Source organism: Trichosurus vulpecula, chromosome 3 (genome assembly GCF_011100635.1).
Source record: "Trichosurus vulpecula isolate mTriVul1 chromosome 3, mTriVul1.pri, whole genome shotgun sequence".
NCBI lineage: Eukaryota > Metazoa > Chordata > Mammalia > Diprotodontia > Phalangeridae > Trichosurus > Trichosurus vulpecula.
The window spans coordinates 353,782,623-353,806,603 of NC_050575.1; the positions used below are offsets into that span (position 1 = coordinate 353,782,623).

Genomic DNA, 23,981 nt, shown 5'->3' on the forward strand with positions numbered 1-23,981 from the left:
AAAAGAGAGCAAAGACAGCAGAACCAGGAGATCATTATACTCGATTACAGGCACATGGTATCCATAGGGAATAACTTTGATAGACTTGACTCCTCTCATCAATGCAAGGTTCAAAGACAGCTCCAAAAGACTCATGATAGAAAAAGCTATGCAGATATAGAAAAAGAACTATGGAGTCAGAATACAGATTGAGGCAAACTTTTTGCTCTCTTTTTTTTCCCTTCTGTTTTGGTTTCATTTCTCCTTTCTCACGATTCATTCCATTGGTTATAATTCCTCTTTACAATTGGACTATTATGTAAATAAGTTCAATGTAAAGGTATATGTAGAACCTACATTGGATTACATGCTATCTTGGTGGTTTGGGGGGAAGAGAGGGAGGGAGAGAATATTTGGAACCCAAAAACTTGTGGAACTGAGTGTTGTAAACTAAAAATAAAAAAAAAATAATAATTTATTATAAAAAACATATAGTAAAAACAATTGAGATCAGTTACCTATTTTCTAGAGAAAGAAAGATTTAAAGGCCTTGAGAAGAAAAAAGGAATCTTTGCTTTAAACCTTCACCCATATGTACTGAGAATGAAAAGAGATGAGAAAGTAAAAGGAAGAAAGAGGCAATTCACAAATTGCCTGGTTTCTTCTACTACAGAAAATTCATTATCAAGCTTGCCTCCAACTCCAGTTACCACTGTTCTGTCTGCCTACAGTGGAAAAAGACCCTAGCCACCCTGATGAAGACCAGCTAAATTTGATGCCATTCTCAGCAATCTACCCATCCTTGAAACTCCCATTATTCACCAATGTAGATTACTTGTGAAATTTCTCAGGCCAGAGGAAAATTCCTCTGCACTATCTATGCCAAACAAGCAATAATTGTATTTTTATTTGTTTGTTTGTTTTTCTTATCTCCCCAGTACACTCTCTTTGAGAAGCTAGACTGCATTTCCCAAGATGCTTAGATAGCATTTAAACTACTCCCACCCACCTAGGGTCTCTAGCATCCTTTCAAGGTGGGGCTGGAGGAGTTCCAAGTACTTGCTGCACACTTTCGAATCGAGTCAAATTTTTCTTCCTAGTACATGCCATCCCAATCCTTTTGCACAGACTCCCCACGTCACTATAATGTACTCTTACTTTATTTTTGCTTTTTTAAAACCTCTATCCTCCTTCAAGGTTCATCTCAAATACCATTTTCTACATGGAATCTTTCTTGATTTCCCTGGCTATTAATATCTCCTCCAAATTACCTTTTATTCATTTATGCATATATCTTGAATAAGTGTATAAGTGTGTATATCTTTACCCCTCTAAGATTGTAAGTTCCTTGATAGAAGGAACTAATTCATTCTTTCTTTGAATTTCCAGGATCTGGTAGAAACAAGTGGGTGATAGCTAGAAAACTAGATATATGATAGAACATTTATTTATTTTTTTTCATATGTTGGCATTTATTATTTAAGTTCAAGAACAGATTGTGAAAGGGGTGAGTGTGGGAGTGCCTAGGGGAGAGGGAGGGAGGAGACAGGGAGACGAGAGTCTCTCGTCTGTGTCTGCTCTAGACGGGGTTGATCCTGATTTCTGAGCCTTGGTCCAGGGCACACAACGAAGCACGCGATCAAGATGAGATGGGGGGCACAGGTATAGGAAAACACTGCGCGGGTGGGGGTGGCCAGAGTTACACATCCAACCAGAGGTGGGGGCTGGGATTCTCTTTGGATCAGCAGGACTGCTTCTTTTTAGGAATTGAAGCATAGTGGTAAGTTCTATCCCACTTATTTCAGCTCTTATAAAACATTCTTGTAGTTAAAAATCTGTGCTAAAGAATTCTTTCATCGCCTCTCTAACTTCTTGTACTTTGCTTCTAGTTTCTTTGAATATGCATCCAATTTGTAAGCTGCCTGCTCAAGAGCTGCTACTTGTTCTTCAGTTAGAGAGATCTGATCCAGACAAGGTTGAAGTGCTGCATATTTCTGGTTTAAGTCCTTTAGGTTTCTACTTATGTTTACTGCAATATCTTTCATTTCTAGATACTTCAAGCTGGTCAGTTTGTTCATATTTTCCAGAAGCTTATAGTCTTCACTGGTAGCTGGGAGCTCGCCCGTCAGGTACGTGACCATTTTGGAGAACGTGTCCTGGCACAGCCCGATGATGTCCGCCTCGGCGGACTCCGTGGCCTCCTCCGCTGTCTCCACCAAGGCATCGTCTAGGCCGGGGAAGGTAGGTAGGAGAAAGGAGGGAGGGAAGGATGGGATGGCGAAGAAGGGGGAAAGGAAGGGGGAAAGGGAGGGGGAGGGAGGCGACGCGAGAGGGGCAGGAGTGGAAGGGAAGGGACAAAAGGGGAAGAGACAGAACATTTATTAAGCAGTTATTATACATCGAGTACTATGTCAAACACTGAGGATTCAAACACAAGCAAGACAGCCTTTCCCCTCATGTAACTTAACATTATAAGGAGGTAAGATGACACATGAAGGAGGTATGAAGGAGAGTAGGATACACTAACAGATTGATGTAGAGATTTCCCAGAACTGTGGTGAAGGTCTGCTTTGGACAAAATGAGGTAAAAGCTTACTCTTTTATGACTTGCCACTTGGCCTTAGGGTGTTTAGAGAGAGTGGTCAAGGAGGTCTGCAAATCCTTACTGAATGGAAATCATAGCTGTAAATCTGACTCTGAAGCCATCTAATCCAATCTCTTTATTTTACATTGCAGAAAACTGAGGCTCAGGGAGATTCGAGCCTACTCTCAGAAAAGCAGAGTTCAATGTTCTAGAAGGGGGCAAATCAACATGATAGCAGGCATGGCAGCATGGTATAAAGATGGGTGGAGATTCAGGAGCTGGAGAGTTCAAGGGACTAGAGTGAGGGTGATAGGGATTAGTACCAAAAAAAAACCCCAAAAAACCTTTTTTGCATCATTGATGTATACACGCTTTTTAGGCCAATAAATCTGTAAATGTATGAATGAATGAATGAATGAATGAATGAATGAACTAGTGTAAAATATCCAGCTCAGGGACTAATGGATTATGAGAATGAGGGAGAAGAAAGTGCCAAAGGCTATAACTCTGAGGTTGTGAACCTTGCTGCCTCTGAGAAGTTTGATATTATTTATTGAAATAAGTGAGCAAGGAAAGATACTTTTGGTAGTAACAAGATGGGTTTGATTTTATGGATTTTGAGGTGATTGCACAGCATCCGAGTGGAATGTCCATCAAGGAGTTGTATATGTAGAGTAGTTTTCAGAAAGAAATCAAAAAGTTACTATAATAACAAGACTGTAACTTTAAAATATTCTTTAATTCAACTAGACTCTGTCTCACATCTTTTCTTCCCTTCACTCCACCCTACCCCTGCACTTTCTTGAGGTGTCAGGTGTTTGAAAGAGTGATTCAATTTAATTAAACTAGAAATTCATCTAGAGCCTTATCCTTTTGAAAGCCAGCTCCATCTTTCAGGACGAATACTTGTGAGTCTATGCTCATTAAATATTCAATTCAGGCATCTCTACTTATATGTTTTGTTATGTTTTCCCCCTCCTAACAAACCATAACTTTGTCTGTCATTAGGATTTTTTTTTCACATTTGAGGAGGAAGTACTGTACTCTCTCTCCACTTGACTCTGTTCATTAGAATTCAGCTTTGTGAGATCAAATCACACATTAGCAATTTTATCACCCTTCCTAAAATCTGTATCTAATAAAGAAAAAAAAAGACAAACACTCTCTCCCTTCCTTTTGACAACTGCCATGTACTTAGTGAAAAAAATGTTAGTACATTCACATCCTGTTCAGGCCAAGTCCATATGTTGTGAGTAGTTTGTCTATTTCTTTCTCCCCAATAATGAAAGAACTAACTACATTTTTAACCTTTTGGATTTGCTTTACAAGTCTCAAAAAAAGTACCAGTTGCATAAATTCTTTCTATTTTTCATGCTATGTCATAGGAAGAATCTAGTAATCCATCCTTAGTTTAGTATAGATGTACTTTTTTTGTTTACTAAACACTTGGCCCAGAGTATTTTAGAGAGGGTAACCAATAAAGTCAGAAAATCCCTATTGTATATTGAATCATAGATGTAGAATTGATTCTGAAGCCATCTAGTCTAATCTTCTTATTTTACAGTAGAGGAAATTGAGACTCAGGGAGGTTAAATTATTTGCTTAATAATCATTTGCTGTGTGACCTCTGTGATATGAAATGAAAGGGTCATAGGATGTGGAGCTGCAATGTACAGGAGTGCTTGTGAAATCTAATCCTCTACTTTTTTCCCCCAGATTACCAAACCGAGGACCAAAGGGTTGAAGTGAATTTCCTGTGATCATACAGGCAATAAGTGAAAGATACATAAGCATTATAAGAGGTAGGATTTGAAGTTCTGTCATTCAATAACCAATGCTTTTACCTCCCACACCATGCTACAAACATTATTATGCAAATAGTAGACCTATAAACAATCTCTGTCCATTCCAGAAAAGGAAGGAAATAGGAAATAACTTCAGATTTATCCTTGCTTGTCAGGCCAACCTGATATGTAAGTTGCATAAGCAACTTCTGGGATGTGGTATGAAGGAGGTCACAGGATTTAGAAATGGGGGACAGGAATCTCATTGAATTCTCTCTCTCCCATGGTCACACAAGCAGTAGGTTGTAGATACTGTATTCAAAGCTAGGTCCTCCGATTCCAAACCTAATATTCTTTGCATTATACCATAATGTTGAAAAGAGGTTCCCCATTCCCAAAATATCAACTCCAATTACTGTAATTCCACCATTTCATATGTGCACGTGTATACAATCTTTTGAATTTTGAAAGCTGCCTTGTTTTTAAGACCTCTATTAAAGAGGAAATTGCAGTAGATTTTAAGCCTTATGAGCTAACTACTTTATATATTATTTACTTTGAGCAGATTAATTAATAAGTAGCTCAAGATAGACAGTTTTGAGGAATGAAAAACAAAATAGGTACTTAGGGAATGCTTCACAGTAAATGAAGAAGACAAATATTGATGAGACAGATGGTTAGTTATCAAGGTGAAACACAGCCTATGTTATCATTTTCTACTGGACTTATCATGATGGTAATAGTCCCAGAAAGCAATGCCTCTGTTTCCTCACTAAAATCACTGATCATTCTCTTAAAACCACCCTAGTGTGGGTGAGTTTGAAAATATGGCACACTAGAAGTACAACCACAGAGCCATAACTAGGACAGGCCAAAGGGGCCTCTTTGCCAGGATGCCAGAATTGAGATGAAACATCAATAGCATTTCCAGTCCTTCTAAATCATGCAAACAACTGAGATTAGTACCTAGTTGGCAATGATTATTCATCTAATTAGGAAGCTTACCAGGTGGCTGTCTCAATTCCAGTACCCCCCATTGGTTGCACCCTAGTTGAGCTCCTCCATAATATGTTGCCATTCCTTCTCCTAGACTGTAGCCACCCCTTCCTGGAATTTCTGCCACCCCTTCCTGCCCAACTGAATTAAGAATGAATGTCTTGTGCCAGCTGCCCCACATGATAATTATAGCTCTTTGCAGGTATTATAGCCACCTTACCTGAGATTCCCAAATGTGTTGGCAAAAGCTATAAAAGAACACTCCCTGAAAATATTTCTGAATAGGAAACCCATATCCCTATATAAATAGAGAATCTGAATATATTGTTAAGGTCTTACAATTTTACAAAATAAAATGAAATAAAAAAGATGCACTTTCTATTGGACTGAAATAAATATAACTTAAAAATCAAAGACAATAGCACAGTATTTTAGAGTAGACACAACCTACTAAGCATTGAGTTTTGTAGCTACTTTGTAATTTTCCTAAAAAGTGAGTTTAAAATATTGTCAAAGCCCAAGTTAAAACTTGATAAAAAGAGATGGCAAGCCAGATCATTTATGTTATGTTCTTACAGCCATCTGTAAACAAAAAGAAAAATAGCAGAAGATACACATTTTCAAACCATTTATTCTTTGGAATTATATTTTTTTAAGCAGGAAAATAGATTCTCCTTTCAGTTTTCTAAAGATTTCTTTGAAAAATGTTACCAGTTGAGGGAGGCAGTAATTAAATTTCAAGATGTTCCACAAGTTATCTTTTGCATTAGTGGTAGATTTGAGGGGCAACTTAGTATTGCTAGGTCCCAATTAATGCTAATAACGAATCACTTTGAAGTGTTCACATGTGTTTGAAATCTCACTATTCACAAGCTATAATTATGTAAAATATGATAATGGGTTCCACCTCAATGGAAATATGCAGTTCCCATTCGAATAATGTGACTACTTCATGGGATTCATTGATTCTCACTAATACAGATCTAGCTACAATTGAGAAAAGGATAATTGAAAATATTGAAGTTATTTTAATATATCAGGCAAAGGTGTTTTAAAAATTGTATGTTTTCAGTAATCTTAAGATAGAAAGCATTGGTTAATAAGAGAAAGAATTATATTAGAACCTTCCCTTTCCTTCTTACACAAATTAGAAACTAAATCATAAGCCATTAAAATCTTAAGGACCTTAGATAGTCCATCCCACTCTCATTTTATAGAAGAGGACCAGAAAAGGGAAGGTCACTTAATTCAATAGCAATAAAGCCAACATTTAAAGCCAGACCTTCTGATACTAAATTTAATGTTCTTTCTACTTCATTCATTATGCAGCCTCTGGTGTGGAAATACCTCAAATATTGAACTCCAAATATAATCATCCTTATTTCTGTATTTTACTGTACTTAAAACTAGAATGTCACTTCAAGTAGCATTTAGTGAATGCCAGCTATTCTAGGAAAGTGCATTGCGCAGGTGGTATACTAAGAAAGGAAAAGTCTAAAGAGGATTACAAAACATAATCCTTGACCTTGTATTGTTTGCTCTTTAATTGGGCAAGGCAAGGATGCATGAAACAAATAACGATATAAAATTGCATTTAATAAAGTAAAACAAAAATAAAATCAACCAAGCACAAAATTGTATCACAAGGGGGCGGAGCCAAGATGGCCGCATGAAGGCAGCCTCTTACCGGAGCTCTCTCACAAGGTCTGTCAGATTCCCATAAAAAAGTGAATTTGAGCAGATTTGAGAGAGTCAGAAACCGCGAGCAGTCTGCGTGGGGCAAATTTCCGAGCCGGGAGAGTCTGAAAGGCCAGAGGAACGAACCTGCAGGCGCGGAGAGTGCTCGGTGCGGGGCTGCTCCAGACCAAGGCGGAAGCGGCCGGCCGGGAAATCCACGTGGGAGACGGGCTGGGAGAAAGCTGGGCGCCCGAAACCGGCAGAGATCCCCAGGCCTCCCAACACAGGACGGCAGTCTCTGGGAGCGACGAGAGGCAGCGCAACGCCACCAGCCGCGAAAACACCCAGTCCTGAAGCTTGCAAAACCCAGGATCTCGGCCTCTTGAACTTCCGGAAGACTCAATGGCTAGGTAAGCGGCTCTAACCCCTCCCCCCCTCACCCAGAGAATTCCTCGGGAAAAAAAAAAGAGAACTGAAACAGAGGAGAGAGTAGCGGGGCTTCACAGGACAAATACTAGAAGCTCATTAGTCCCAGAGGGGAAGAGTCGGCAGGGGGCCAAGCCAGGAGCCCAGACGTAACCTTGCTCCCCCAGGGGAAGCGCCAGTCATCAGCTCAAACAACAAACAGCTGAGACCATTGCTGAAAAGCAAGGGCTGGAGAGCACCCACAGGGAGTGAGACGCCAGGGAGCCAGACCCCTCCCCCACACCTCAAGAAACTGAAGGTTATAATTTTAGACTCACAACCCCCAGAATAAGAAAGCTGGGACAGAAAGCCCTGAGACTCACAGATAGAAATTCGTTCTAACGCCAGCAAAAGGCAATCCAACATGAAGAAGAACACAAAAAAACCAAGGACAATAGATTCTTTCTATGGAGACAGGCAGGATCAAAATATCGACGTAGAAGAAGATAGCAATGACACGGTAGATACATCAGATACCTCAAAAGCTAATATGATCTGGTCTCCAGCCCAAAAAGCACTGCTGGAAGAGCTAAAAGAGGATTTTAAAAATCAAATTAGGGAGCTAAAAGAAAATATGGAAAAAATGGAAAAAAGGGAGAAAAAATCCACTGACGAAATCAAGTCCCTAAAGAATAAGATTGGCGAAATGGCTATGGAGATTCAGAATCTAGAGAGAGAAAAGGACACCCTGAGAGGTGAAATCAACCAATTGAAAATGGAGGCTCAAAAGCAAAATGTAAACACTAACTCATTTAAAATTAGACTTGAGCAAGTGGAAGCTAATGAATCTATGAGGCATCAAGAAGTAATAAAACAAAATGTAAAGAATGAAAAAATAGAAAAAAATGTGAAATATCTGATTGGCAAAACAACTGACCTGGAAAATAGATCCAGGAGAGACAATTTGAGAGTTATTGGTCTACCGGAAATCCACGATGAAAAAAGGAGCCTTGACAGTATCTTCGAAGAAATTATCAAAGACAACTGCCCAGAGGTCCTAGAACCAGAGGGCAAAATAGTTATTGAAAGAATTCACCGATCACCCCCTGAAAGAGATCCCAAACTGAAAACACCAAGAAATATTATAGCTAAATTTCAGAGCTATAAACTTAAGGAGAAAATACTGCAAGCAGCCAAAAAGAAGCAATTCAAATATCGTGGAACTACAGTCAGGATCACGCAGGATCTCTCAGCTTCCACATTAAAAGACAGGAGAAATTGGAATATGATATTCCGAAGGGCAAAGGAGCTGGGACTACAACCAAGGATCAACTACCCAGCAAAACTAAGCATAATTTTCCAGGCAAGGCGATGGACATTCAATGAAATAAGGGAATTCCAGACCTTCCTGATGAAAAGGCCAGAACTCAATGGAAAATTTGATCTCCAAATACAAACCTCAAGAGAGACATAAAAAGGTAACCGGGGGAAAAACCCCACAAACTTCATTAACCAATAAGCTTAGGCTGTTTACATCTTTATGTGGGATTATATCATCTTATGTATGTTTTTTATGTATATATATATATACATATACATATATAAGTCATTCTTGTGAATGGTACAACTATTGTGACAAATGAAAGGGATATACATAGGTTGTGAATGCCTGTATAAATTAACTGATGTAAAGATATAAAATATAAATAAGAGATATAAAGGGAGGGCTATGAGGGAAGTGGTAAGAAGGTTGTAGAAAAGGGTAAATTACACCAAAGGAAGTGGCAAAAAAACATATTATAGTAGAGGGAAAGAAGGGAGGGAGAAGAGCAGTATTTGAGCTTTACTGTCATCTGATCTAGTTCAAGAAGGGAATAACATACTCTGATAAGTTTAGAAATCTAACTTGTCCTACGGGAAGTGGGAGGGAAAGGGGGGAAAAAGGGAGGGAGGAGGGCAGAAGGAAGAGGAGAAGTAGCAAGTGGGTAACGGTTAGATAAGGGAGGGGAATAAAGAGGGAGGGTTAACTGAGGAAAGCGGCGGTCAAAAGCAAAACTTTGTTGGGGAGGAGAAGGGGAAAGGGAGAAATAAAAGCATAAACAGGGGGAATTAGGATGGAGAAAAAGACACAGATAGAAATCATAACCCTGAACGTGCAGGGGATGAACATTCTCACAAAACAGAAGCAGATAGCAGAATGGATTAAAAACCATAATCCTACAATATGCTGTTTACAAGAAACACATCTGAAACAGGGGGATACACATAGGGTTAAGGTAAAAGGCTGGAGTAAAATATATTGTGCCTCAGCTAAAGTAAAAAAAGCAGGTGTAGCAATCCTAATCTCAGACAAAGCAAAAGTAAAGATAGATCTAATTAGAAGAGATAAGGAAGGACATTATATCCTGCTAAAAGGCACCATAAACAATGAAGCAATATCATTGCTTAACATATATGCACCAAGTGGTAAGGCATACAAATTCTTAGAGGAGAGGTTAAGGGAGTTACAGGAAGAAATGGACAGCAAAACTATAATACTGGGAGACCTCAACCTCCCCCTTTCTGAACTTGATAAATCTAACCTCAAAATAAATAAGAAAAAAGTTAAGGAGGTAAACAGAATTTTAGAAAAGGCACATATGATAGACCTCTGGAGAAAACTGAACGGGGATAAAAAGGAATATACTTTCTTCTCAAAAGTACATGGCACATACTCAAAAATTGACCATGTACTAGGGCATAAAAACCTCACAATCCAGTGCAGAAAAGCAGAAGTAGTCAATGCATCCTTTTCAGATCATGATGCAATAAGAATCATTTTTAATAAAGCACCATGGAAAAATAAGCTAAAAACTAATTGGAAACTAAATAATTTAATTCTAAAGAGTGAGTGGGCCAAAGATCAAATCAGAGAAACAATCAATAATTTCATTCAAGAGAATGACAATAATGAAACAACATACCAAAACTTATGGGATGCAGCAAAAGCAGTTCTTAGGGGAAGTTTTATATCTCTAAATGCCTACATGAATAAAATAGGGAAAGAGGAGATCAATGATCTGGGCATACAGCTGAAAAAGCTAGAAAAAGAGCAAATTGAAAACCCCCAATTAAATACCAAATTAGAAATACTGAAAATCAAAGGAGAGATTAATAAAATTGAAACCAAGAAAACTATTGAATTAATAAATAAAACAAAGAGCTGGTTTTATGAAAAAACCAATAAAATTGACAAACCTTTGGCCAATTTGATTAAAAAAAAGAAAGAAGAAAATCAAATTACCAGTATAAAAAATGAAAAGGGTGAGGTCACCTCTAATGAAGAGGAAATCAAAACAATAATTAGGAATTATTTCGCCCAACTGTATGCCCATAAATTTGACAACCTTAGAGATATGGATGAATATCTACAAAAACATAAACTGCCCAGACTAACAGAGAAGGAAGTGAAATTTCTTAATGACCCCATATCAGAAAAAGAAATTGAGCAGGCCATCAACGAACTCCCTAGGAAAAAATCTCCAGGGCCAGATGGTTTTACATGTGAATTCTATCAAACATTTAAAGAACAACTAATTCCAATACTTTGCAGACTATTTGGGAAAATAGGTGAAGAAGGAGTCCTACCAAATTCTTTTTATGACACAAACATGGTACTAATACCTAAACCAGGTAGAGTTAAAACAGAGAAAGAAAATTATAGACCAATTTCTCTAATGAATATTGATGCAAAAATTTTAAATAAAATATTAGCAAAAAGATTGCAGCAACTCATTACGAGAATAATACACCATGACCAGGTAGGATTTATTCCAGGAATGCAAGGCTGGTTCAATATTAGGAAAACTATTAGCATAATTGACCATATCAACAACAAAACTAGCAAAAACCATATGATCATCTCAATAGACGCAGAAAAAGCCTTTGACAAAGTACAACACCCATTCCTATTAAAAACACTAGAAAGCATAGGAATAAGGGGAACCTTCCTCAAAATTATAAATAGCATCTACCTAAAACCATCAACAAGCATTATTTGTAATGGGGATAAACTAGATGCATTCCCAATAAGATCAGGGGTGAAACAAGGATGTCCATTATCACCCCTATTATTCAATTTGGTTCTAGAAACATTAGCTGTATCAATAAGAGAAGAAAAAGAAATTGAAGGAATTAGAATAGGAAAAGAAGAAACTAAATTATCACTTTTTGCAGATGATATGATGATTTATCTAGAGAATCCTAGAGAATTAAGTAAAAAACTACTTGAAATAATAAACAACTTTAGCAAAGTTGCAGGATATAAAATAAACCCACATAAATCCTCAGCATTCCTATACATTACTGACAAAGCCCAACAGCAAGAGATAGAAAGAGAAATTCCATTCAAAGTTACTGAAGGCACTATAAAATATTTGGGAGTCTATTTGCCAAGACAAACCCAGGGCCTATATGAACATAACTATGAAACACTTTTCACGCGAATAAAATCAGATCTAAATAAATGGAGAAATATCAGTTGCTCATGGTTAGGCCGAGCTAATATAATAAAAATGACAATTCTACCTAAATTAATCTATCTATTCAGTGCCATACCAATCGAACTACCAAAATTTTTTTTTACTGAGCTGGACAAAATAATAACAAAATTCATTTGGAAAAACAAGAGGTCTAGAGTATCTAGGATATTAATGAAAAGACATGCTAGGGATGGTGGTTTAGCCACACCAGATATTAAACTGTACTACACAGCAGCAGTCATCAAAACTGCCTGGTACTGGTTAAGAAACAGGGGTGTGGATCAGTGGAATAGGATAGGTACACAAGTAGGTGAAATCAACAAGTTTAGCAATCTACTCTTTGATAAACCCAAAGAAGCCAGTTTCTGGGCTAATAATTCACTATTTCACAAAAACTGTTGGGAAAATTGGAAAATGGTAGGGCAAAAACTGGGCATAGACCAATATCTTACACCATATACCAAAATAAAGTCAAAATGGGTTCATGATTTAGGAGTAAAAGTTGATACTCTAAGTAATTTGGGAAAGCAAGGAATAGTTTACTTATCAGATTTGTGGAAAAGTAAAGAATTCATGACCCAACAAGAGATAGAGAGCATTACAAAATGCAAAATGGATAATTTTGATTATGTCAAATTGAAATGTTTTTGTACAAAAAAAGCCAATGCAACAAGAATTAGGAGGGAAGCAGAAAATTGGGAGAAAATCTTTGCAACTAGTATCTCTGATAAAGGCCTCATTTCTAAAATATACAGGGAGCTAAGCCAAATATATAGGAATACAAGCCATTCCCCAATTGAGAAATGGTCAAAGGATATGAACAGGCAGTTTTCAGAGGAAGAAATTAAAGCTATCTACAGGCATATGGAAAAATGCTCTGGATCGCTGCTGATTAGAGAAATGCAAATCAAAACAACTCTTAGATACCACATCTCTCCTGTCAGATTGGCTAAAATAACAAATCAGGAGAATGATAAATGCTGGAAAGGATGTGGGGAAATTGGAACATTGTTGCATTGCTGGTGGAGTTGCGAGCTGATCCAGCCATTTTGGAGGGCGGTGTGGAACTATGCCCAAAGGGCTATAGAAATGTTCATACCCTTTGACCCAGTAATACCACTTCTAGGGTTGTATCCCAAAGAAATCACGCAAGCGGGAAAAGGACCCATATGTACAAGAATATTTATAGCAGCTCTCTTTGTGGTAGCCAAGAACTGGAAAGCAAAGGGATGCCCATCAATTGGGGAATGGCTGAACAAGCTGTGGTATATGAAGGTGATGGAATACTATTGTGCCATAAGAAATGGGGATGATGCAGACTTCATAACAACCTGGAAAAACCTACATGACATAATGCTGAGTGAGCGGAGCAGAGCCAGGAGAACGTTGTGCACAGCCACAGATATGTGGATTCCGTGAGGACCAACCCTGACATACTGCGCTTCTCTCAGCAACCTAAAGGGGCAAGGACAACTCCAGGGGACTCACGATGGAGAATGCTATCTTCATTCAGAGAAAGAACTGCGAAGTTTGAATACAGACTGAGGCACACTACATGCTTGCCTTTTCTGCTTCTCTTTTGTTTTTGGTTTTGGGTTTTTTTTTTTTTTGTTTTTTTGGTTCTGTTTCTTCTTTCTCATGATTCATTCCATTGGTCAAAATTCTTCTCCACAACTTGACTAGAGCATAAATTAATTCAATGCGAAGTTATACATGACAGTTATATGAGACTTCATGCCGTCTTGGGAAGGGAGGGGGGAGGGAGGGGAGAAAAACTGGAACTCAAAACTATGTAGAACTGTGTGTGGTAAACTAAAAATAAATAAAGGAAAAAAAAAATTGTATCACAAAAGACCAGAGAGGTGAGAAATCCTTTTTCTCTTTGGACCTCAGTCTGGTCATCTGTAAAGTTTCCCCTTTTTTCACCAAAATTCATGAGAGACTATCTACTGTAGGGTTAAAATCCAATAACTTTGTAATTTTTTAAAAAAGGAAATTAGTAAGCCATGACATTTACTGGTACTTATGACCAAAACTTCCCTTTCTAATGTTCACAACTTATCCCTTTAACGGCTGTCCTAGAAGCTTTTCAGGCTTACTGGTGTATAATGTGATAAGTACATATATTCTTCCTCTTAAAAACATCATGCCGTATTATCTTCTCCAGTCCTGTGGCATATCTCCTAATTTTTCCATATTTTTTTAAAATCTCTTGGCTCAGTAATCCTGAATTCCATTTCTTATAAGACATGTAGTTTGCTTTGGGCCCCAAAATTTGAACTCATGGAACGTAGTTCATGATTTTTTACCATCATTGGAGCATGTCGGATACTCAGGCAAGACTAGCACCTGTAGTGTGAAGGCTTGTTGAGCCATTTTCAGGGCTGCTCATCCAGTTTTGTTGTCCACTTTTCACTCAGCTCTCTGTGGCTCCTCAGTAAAACTAGCTCATCTCAGTAAATGGGCTAAATCAAGTTGAGGGTAACCGACAGGCCTCAAACCAACTGGTGATTTAGGGGGCCGTATAACCCAAACATATGAAAGCACACTAACTCCCTGCCCCCACCATGTAATGAGCATTGAAAACGGTTTGTTCCAATGGCCATGAAGGAGACCAAAGCAGGTACTCTAAGCACTGGAGTGCTTAGAGCTTGGTCATACATCAAAGACACCAAAGTCATCTGCTGCATCCCTGGCCACTGCTAGTCATCCTGACATTTTTCTTGACACTGGACTTCAATGGCTGGGGAAGAGAGAGTGAGACTGATGAATGTACAACCCTGCCTCACTTAAATCCATTTATAAGCCTGTCAGGACATGACTGTTTGAAAACAAAGGACCAACAACAACCATCATTTCACTTATATTCAATTTTATTTCCCTTTTGCTCACTTCTGCCCTATACTTCCTCTTTTTAAAATCATTTCTTCTTGGTAGAGAAAACAGAAGTTGAGTAGTTATGCCTTATCCCATCCATCCATTGGCAATGGTGTATAGACTCTGAGCAATTGTCAACCTCTCCTTTGGTCTTTCTCTTTCCACAACATAACGAAAATAGCCATTTCCTTTGTACTTTGATATTCAGCACTCCTGACACTATTGCTCTTTGAACTTTGCCATGCATTTGTATTTATCCTCAGTTCTATGTCCTTGGCTCCTTTTTCTTATGTCTTCAAAAACTATTTTGGTAAATGAATTCCATCTATCCATAGCCACCTCTTTCAACAGCTTTCTGGTTGAATTCCAAAGCAGTCTTTCTGGTTAGGCTTGGATTAGCTGCTTTGGGAAGGAGCCTAAGCTAGTAAAGATGCTGGGAAGGGCTTAAACTGATAAAGATGCTGGGAGTTGTACCTCCCCAGCTGGGGAAGAGAGGATTCATCATGGTATTAGAACCAGAGGGTGGAGTTTTCCATTGCAGTGATGGTTTTCTAGGTTTGAAAAATGTCTTTGGGGGAAGCTAGGTGACACAGTAGATAGAGCAGTGGCCCTTGGATTCAGGAGGACCTGAGTTCAAATGTGACCTCAGAAACTTACTGGCTCTGGGACCCTGGGAAAGTCACATAATGCTGATTGCCTCATTCAAAATCTTTGTAGAGGGATGGGAGACAAAAGTAAGGAGCAATATTTGAAGAGGATAGGGACATCAGGCAACATCAGTGGCAGCAGCCATGGCAGAGAGAGAGCAGTTTTCCAGGAGACTGTCTCTAAGGCTAAGTCTCTAAGTGACTGGAACTTTTTTTTTTCCTTTTTCTGGTTTCAAATCCTATTAGAAGAATCAAGAGAGAGTGACCTAATTCTAGCTTTTCAGAGAAACCACTGGAACAATGGTGAATCTTCTTCATTCTCTGTTTCTCCCTTTCATTTACTTTCCCCAGGTGACAGGTGTCAGAGTTCTTCCCTAAAGGTTTTGTTGTTATTTATTTTTTAGTTGCTTATTATTCATGGTATTAACAATGGTTCCTTAGATAAAAATAAGATCATTTAAATTCTATCTTGATTTTAAGGGGCTTTTTGTTTGTTTTGTTTTTCTTACAGAGAATGTGGGGAAAGAAATCTGTAGAACACTGAGGATGCCAAATTCACCTGGGAGTTTAGCTGCCCATTTAGCAATCAATAGATTACCTGGGGGTTTAGAATATTTTATGAATTTTATTTGTAATCTGCATTTTTACCTGTTTTGGCATTGCAGAGATAAAGGGAGGTAATGAACCTTTTCCCTAGACCCCAGACTAAAGAGTTACAGATTGGTCTCTTGCTGGCAGGGGCTTTTGAGTTTTCTTCTTCCATCTGAAGAAAGAGAGTGGGAGAGGGACCAGGGTCTTTGAGGGAAGAACACTCTCTTAGTTAGCCCCAGTGAGTGGAGACAGACTAGTTCATTCCTAGCATTTTGTGCAAAGGGAGAGAGTTAAAAAGTCTTCCTCAACTAACCTGCCCTCCATAATGACCTCTGGTGGGCAACAATTCTCACTGCAAATATTTTACTGGTTCATAAATCTGGAACTAAAAAACATCTTTGAGACCATCTTGCTCGACTACAACCCTATTCCCTATTTCATTTTATAGATTCGTAAAGTGAGTTTAGGTGACTATTCCAAGGTCAGACAGATAATAAAGGTCAAAGGTGGAATATGAAGCCAAGTCCTTTGATTCCAGAGGCAGTATATTTTCAGGTGTACCACATTCCTTCTCTTGTATATATCTTATTATAATTCCCATTTTTTAGTGTACAGCTTCCTAATTTTTTCTGCATCATAAACTCTTTTGGCAACTTTATGAAGCATATGGGTCCCTTATCAGAATAATTATTTTTATATGAAGAAAATAAAATGATTGGGTTACAGAAGAAACTAATTATGTTGAATTCATTATTAAAATATTTTTAAATGAAGCGTACAGACCTCAGGTTAAGGATACTTGCTATCCCTCCTGAAAAATATATGTATACATTATATCCAGATAACTGAAATCCACAATCACCATAAATACTGCCATATCATATCATGAATGTTTGTTAAGCATTTTCTGTATGTTAGATACTGTGCTAGGTCTTGGAGATAGAAAATCAAAAAGGAAAACAATCCCTACTCTTAATTAGTCTACATTCTAATGAGGAGAGAGTCAAAAAAATTTACACAAAAGTTTATATATGATAATATGAAGAAAACAAATACAAATAAATAAAGGGAAGTTAGAAGAGGCATTGTTTTATGTGATTGTTTATTTGTTTATAAATTTCTCCGTTATATCTTTGAATTTCTTCAATACTCCTGTCTACTCAAAGTAAATAGCATATGGTTTTTTTTTGTTTATTGCTTTCTTTTGCCGAAAACACCAATTATTCACAATTGTTTTCCAGAGGAAGTTTCTTTTAGTCTCGCTCCCCAAATGTTAGTATTTTTCTTCCTTCTATTTCCTAATTCCAGGGAATTGTTCTGCCAGTACCACTTCTATTTTGATATTCAAGCCATTAGACCATATACTCTTTCCCTCTATTTCTTGTCATCCACTGAGTTTCAAGGCATGCTTTCCAAGTTCTCAATTACTTCAATACCTGAACTCCAGTCTTTATTCCTACTTTACACCCTTTCATCATCCTCAGTGACTCCAGTAACTCCTCCAATTTGTCATTGAAGAACTGTCTCTCCTTGCCAACGTGAGCTCGCTCATACCTCTTCTTTTGAACCTGTAACTTCCTGCCTTCTCAGAAATCATTTTCTGTCAATTAACCTTTCTCTCCTTCTTGAATCTTCGGTGTCTCCTCATATACTTATTCCTTCTTCTCTGCCTACAAACAAGCTCAGATCTTAACAATTAAAAAAAAAAAACCTCAATCTACTGCCCTCTGTAAAGAAAACCAATCTGATAACTACTAAGTTGATCAAACAGTAGTGAGTTTTTCATTTTTAGGATCTCTAGAAGATCTTATAGTAAGATGGAGAAGTTTCCATCTTTATCATCATCATCATCATCATCATCATCATCATCATCATCATCATCATTATTATTATTGTTGTTGTTGTTATGTAAAGAGCAGAAAAGCATTCCTTGAAATTCATTTACTTTCTCTGATAGGAAAGCAACTGACAGGTACTTCAAAGACAGATATTGGTCATATACCTCAGGCAGAAATACAAAAGTCACATTTTGGTGAAGAGATGGAGCTGCCATTTAATTGGTATAAGGAATTCCCAATGGGGAACCACTGATGAAGGTTAAAGTTTCCTAGACCACTGAGAGGTCAAGCTATTTTCCTGGTGTCTCATCATCAGTATAGATTAGAAAAAGGAATTGAACTGAGGGGCTTCTCGACTCTGCAGACTGGTCTTCAGGCTCTCTATCCAACACACCAAGCAGCCTCTACAAACATAACATGCTGATTATATAATTCTTCCAAATTGACATGTTCAGTCTTGTCTTTCTCTTTGTACATATTTATTTTATAACTCACCTCCTGAACAACTTTATTCCTTTTTATTATCTCTTGACAATTTTATTTCCATTCTCAACTTCCTGTTCATTCTCTAACTACCATTTTATTTTGGTATACTAATTTTTTTCCTGGGATTTACCAATTTATTTTTATCATTCTTACTAGTCTTTCCTCACTAATGCCTTCACTTACTTCCTGAGTTTTTCTCTTTAAAGTAGTGACCAGGAAGAGGAGCCAAGATGGCAGAGTAAAAGCAGGGACTTGCTTGAGCTCTCCTCCAAATCTATTCAAATAACTGTAAAAAATGACTTTACATAACTCACAAAATGAAAGAGTGAAACTAGTCTCTAGCCCAAGACAGCTTGGAAGACTGACAGGAAGGGTCTGTTGCACCATGCTGGGAGCTGAGCTCAGTCCAGCTCAGACCAGGCCAGAACAGATTGTGTGCAGCAGGCCTCAGGGTACTAAATTACTGGCAGTTGTGGCAGTTTCCAAACTTCTAAACCCATAAATGCCAAAGGCATCTTAAAAGGTCTGTGGGAAAACCCTGTCAGACCTGGACAAGAAAAGAGCATGATTCAGACCCAGCCCCAGAGTGGCCAAGGTGGTGGTGGCAGAGGCAGCAGAAGCAAGAGCAGCAGCTACTTCTGGAGCTTCGGGCACACAAATGGTGAGGAGGGGCGGGGGAGGGGTCAAGCATTGGTTCTGAGCAGGAATGCAGGAATCTCATTGCTGGCACTGAGGCAGGATTCTCTTGCTTTGCTTTGCTTGGATCTGGACCACAGTCCCGAGTGACACTCCTGGGGTCAGTAGGAGTGCAGGCATGGCAGAGTTTGTGGTGGCTATGGAGAGGGAATCCTTATCATAATTCCGGGGCAGAAAAGAGTGCTTGAGGTCACTCAAAGGCCAGCCCACAGACCAGGACAGGAGTAAACACCCCTCTTTGGATCATACCTCCTCAGAACTGAAAATTTACAGGTACCTAGAAGTAGCTCTGAAAACAGCTGCACAAAACCTCTGAAGCCTGGAACAGAACACTTTCCACTCTGGAACCAGAGTCATGCCTTCACAAAGAGCTCAAAAGTCAAGGAATTGACTGGAAAAATGATCACACAGGATAAAAATACTCAGAATATAGATTGTTAATTTGGTGACAAAAAATGATCAAAACATACAACCAGAAGAAGACAGCAAAGTGAAAGATCCTACATCCAAAGCCTCCAATAAAAATATGAATTGGTCTCAGGAAATGGAAGAGCTCAAAAGGGATTTGGAAAAGCAAGAGAAGTAGAGGAAAAATTGGGAAGAGAAATGAGAGTGATGCAAGAAAATCATTAAAAATGAGTCAGTAGCTTGCTGGAGGAGAATCCCAGAATAATGAAGAAATAACACCTTAAAAATAGATTAAACCAAATGGCAAAAGAGGTCCAAAAATTCAGTGAGGGGAAGAACGACTTGAAAGACAGAATTGGCCAAATGGAAAAGGAGGTCCAAAAGACCACTGAAGAAAATAATTCCTTAAAAATTAGAATGGAGCAAATGGAAGCTAGTGACTTTATGAGAAATGAAGAAATTATAAAACAGAAGCAAAAGAATGAAAAATTAGAAGACAAGGTGAAATATCTCATTGGAAAAACCACTGACCTGGAAAATAGCCAGGAGAGATAACTTAAAGATTATTCGACTATTTGAAAGCCGTGATAAAAAAGAGCCTAGACATCATCTTTCAAGAAAATATCAAGGAAAACTGCCTGATATTCTAGAACCAGAGGGCAAAATAGAAATTGAAAGAATCCACCAATTGCCTCTTGAAAAATATCCCAAAATGAAATTCCTAGGAATATCATTGCCAAATTCCAGAGCTCCCAGGTCAAGGAGGAAATATTGCAAGCAACCAGAAAGAAACAATTTGAGTATTGTGGAAACACAATCTGGATAATACAAGATCTAACAGCTTCTTCAATAAGGGATCGAAGGACTTAGAATATGATATTCCAGAGGTCAAAAAAGCTAGGACTTAAACCAAGAATCACCTATCCAGCAAAACTGAGTATAACGCTCCAAGGCAAAATATAGACTTTCAATAAAATAGGCTACTTCTGCCTTTTCAGGTATTCTTCTCCTAATTGGCTTTTTGGAGCTCTTTTGCCATTTGGGTCAGTCTATTTTTAAGTTGTTATTTTCTTCAGTAATTTTTGGGGTCTCCTTTAGCAAGTCATTGACTTGTTTTTCATGATTTTCTTGCATCACTCCCATTTGTCTTCCCAATTTTTCCTCTACTTCTCTTGCTTGCTTTTCCAAATCCTTTTTGAGTTCTTCCATGGCTTGAGGCCAATTCATATTTTTCTTGGTGGCTTTTGATGTAGGCTCTTTGACTTTGTTGACTTCTTCTGGCTATATGTTTTGATTTTCTTTGTCACCAAAAAAGGATTCTATAGTCTGAGTCCTTTTATGCTGCTTGCTTATCTTCCCAGCCAATTACTTGACTTTTGAGCTTTTTTTCAGAGCATGATTGCTTACAGCATCAAGAGTGCTTTGTCCCAATCTTCAGGGGTTTTGCACTGCTGTTTTCAGAGCTACTTCCACTCCTCAGTCACTGCAAGCTCTGCCAGACCAGTGCTCCTGCTCCCCCAAGACCAACCAGATCTGTGACCCAGATCCAAGAAGGGCAAAACTGGAGGGGAGAGATGGGGAGAAAATTTGTAACTCAAAATCTTGTGGAAATGTATGTCAAAAACTAAAAATAAATAATCTAAAAAAATAAAATTGTGACCAAATAAGGCCTCAATTGTTGATTATATTTGGTTTGGGTTAGGAGCACACTTCACTTACAGACATCTCCAAAGGCTGAGGATTCCTAGTTCATTCAACCATTGTCCATGTGACATGATTTATAGATCATTCACCGTTCTGAACACAGTGTCCTAGACATGTTTTAATTTTCCAATGTCTCTCTTAAAATTTGGACAAAGAATTCACTGTAGTTTATCACCATTACCATCTTTTCCTAGACAAGTCTTACTTAGATCACAGTTTCCAAAGGCTATAGACTATGTCAGCCATTATAATTAGGTTGGAGCCTTATAAGACAGGTAATGAATATACTTCCAAAAGAAGATGACAAATGACTCAGCTATCAGGAGATAATTAGACATCATCATTTGTTGTCTCTAGACTAAATTAGATAAAGGTTAGCCAAACATTTGATATGAAGTTTCAATAAATGAAGAATCAAAATCTTAATTATAAGCTAGAAGTTTAATGAATAGAAGTAATGCCATAATTTGCTAGCAAGGCATCCTGCTACAAATGTTTCAGGGCAAAAAAAGAATTGATTTTGGAGTTTGGCACAATATACTTGCAATAGAGCAGCCAGAGTCCTTGAAACATTGCAATGAATTTTGTCCATCAATCCAGGAGGAAAAAAGGAGTACAATTGATGGGCATGTATAAGTTACAGATTTGTCGTCTCAAAAGCCTAGAAGCATATCTCCAATATGTAATTAGAAGAATTCTCAAGTGACATCCTCTAAAAATTCTGATCTGAATTTTTTTTAGCATAATTCATGGTACATCCTGCTCATGATTATCACCCTACTGAATGACTGTTCCACTTGATATATAATCAGCTGGGCTCATGAACATGATTTATTGGATATGGAGGAGGAACACTTGACAAGGAAATGAAAATAAATCTTCCCAAATAATTTTCAAGTATGGCAAATTGCTAACTTTAGTGCCAGCAATTTGACCTAAGTTTTGATTTGCAGTGTTCTTTTTGCTGAAAACTTCCACTTGGTATCTCTTGCAATTCAAGATACTATCAACCCCAAAATTTTCCTTTTTTGTGGCTTTGCCTTTTGAGGCAATGTAGAGAAAAAAGATAGAACATTGGACTGGAACTCCAGAAAGCTATGTTTAAATCAATTCCCCATTTCTCCTTGCACTGCAACTTAGAAAAAGTCTCTATAAGCTCTTCTCTTTCTCCAGAGGACATCAAAATACCTCACTTCTGTCCACTTCAAATATTAACAATTTTTGTTTAATAATGTTTAAGAAGACATTGGATTAAAAAATAAGTGTTTTTCTTTTTGTTTTTAGGAAAGAGCCAAATGGTTTGAAAAAATATCCAAAGGTCACTCCAAACCATCACCTGTGAGCCTGGGTCATTGAAAATACAATGAAACACAAAGAAAAAATTGGGAAGACATTATTATATTTGCTTTTGACTTTCAAACAAGCAAAGTAAGATAGTGACATTGGACTATAGGGTTTAGTAAAGAGATCGTGTCTAGTGTAAAATAAAATCCAGTTTCTGGAAAATTAAAGTTTTGGGGATGGTATAATGGAATCACTACTGGCTTTGGTGTTAAAAATTGGAACCAAGGTCCAACTGTGACACTGGTTGCATGGTCATTGGCAGATCACCTAATCTCTTTGAAACTCAATTTCTTCATTTATAAAACAGGGGTATTATTTACATTTCCTTTTTGAGACTTTACTTCCTATTATTGACATTTCTTCTTCATTTCCTAGTGGACCTTTCTACCATGCCTCAGCAACCTTTTAATCATGGAAGATCACTTCAGGGATAAGTAGGTGGTAAAGTGGATAGAGCAAGTATCTGGAGTCAGTAAAGAACTGAATTCAAATCCATCCTAAGTTACATTCTATCTGTGTGACCTTGGAAAAGTCACTTAACCTCTATTTACCTCAGTTTTATCATCTGTAAAATGGAGATGGTAATAGGACCTATATCCCAGGGTTCTTCTGAGGATCAAATGAAATAATAATTTCAAAGCACTTAGCATGGTGCCTGGAGCATAATAAGCGCTATATAGATGTTAGTTAGTAGTTTTAGAAGTAGTACTTTCACCTTGGAAGTCCACTCCAACCCTGGGCCCCTCCTTCTGATTAGATGGGTCTTCTTAAAACTTCCATTTAAACAGGGCACCCAAAGCAGACATCTCTTTATTTCATACCAGAGACTCCTCTATTATATGCTACGTCTGGGTACCTTTTCCATCACCACCACCCCTTTCAGCTTCCTTTTCACTGTTGTCTTCCCCATTAGAATGTAAACTCCTCAAGAGCAGGGGTAATCTTTCTTCTTTCTTATAATTGTATCCCCAGAAATTAGCAAAGTGCGTAGCACATAGTAAATGCTTAATAAATGCTTGTTGACTGACTTACATTGATAACTGGACAAGGTTGTTGTGAAGAAAGAATTTAATCACTCTAAAGTACTAAATTATTGTTTTTAGGATATAATATGACATTCATGGAAAGCCCTTTTCTGAGACGGTATGTAGCTGAACTCTTGCAAGTATATAAATTTCATCTTGTTGCTTTTCTTTCTCTCTATAAAATTAGACACTACATTGGTGGAATTTAAATACTGATTATTTCAGCAATTAAAATAAGAAGCCAATAATAACTAAAGATATCAAGTTTCCAGAAAACAGTGTGTCAATTTAGTGGATAATATCCAGACCATTTAAATTGATAGGCTACGTATATTTTGAGTACTTAGCATACCTATGCTTAAGGGAAACCAGATTAAGCATAGAACAAATTGAACATATTAAGAGTTAATGTGTAAGGAA

The 23,981-nt window shown here is 37.8% G+C and overlaps 1 protein-coding gene across 1 annotated transcript; it reads right to left on the bottom strand.

Moving 5' to 3' along the window:
* Window positions 1-1,820: 1,820 nt before the first annotated feature.
* Window positions 1,821-14,321, bottom strand: LOC118842594 (biogenesis of lysosome-related organelles complex 1 subunit 2-like). The gene is made up of 2 exons (XM_036750030.1): window positions 14,255-14,321; window positions 1,821-2,206 (listed from the first exon to the last, which is right to left on the bottom strand). Exons 1-2 carry the CDS (start codon window positions 14,319-14,321, stop codon window positions 1,833-1,835), a joined length of 441 nt encoding a protein of 146 aa, XP_036605925.1. The 3' UTR covers window positions 1,821-1,832.
* Between the last annotated feature and the right edge of the window lie 9,660 nt (window positions 14,322-23,981).

Excerpts from the sequence above, each read along its gene's own strand:
- LOC118842594 (XM_036750030.1), bottom strand. The coding sequence starts at position 14,321 with ATGGCTCAACAAGCCTTCACACTACAGGTGCTAGTCTTGCCTGAGTAT. Across the intron at positions 2,207-14,254 it reads TCCGACATGCTCCAATGATG|ACGATGCCTTGGTGGAGACA; the intron begins GTAAAAAATCAT and ends TCCCCGGCCTAG.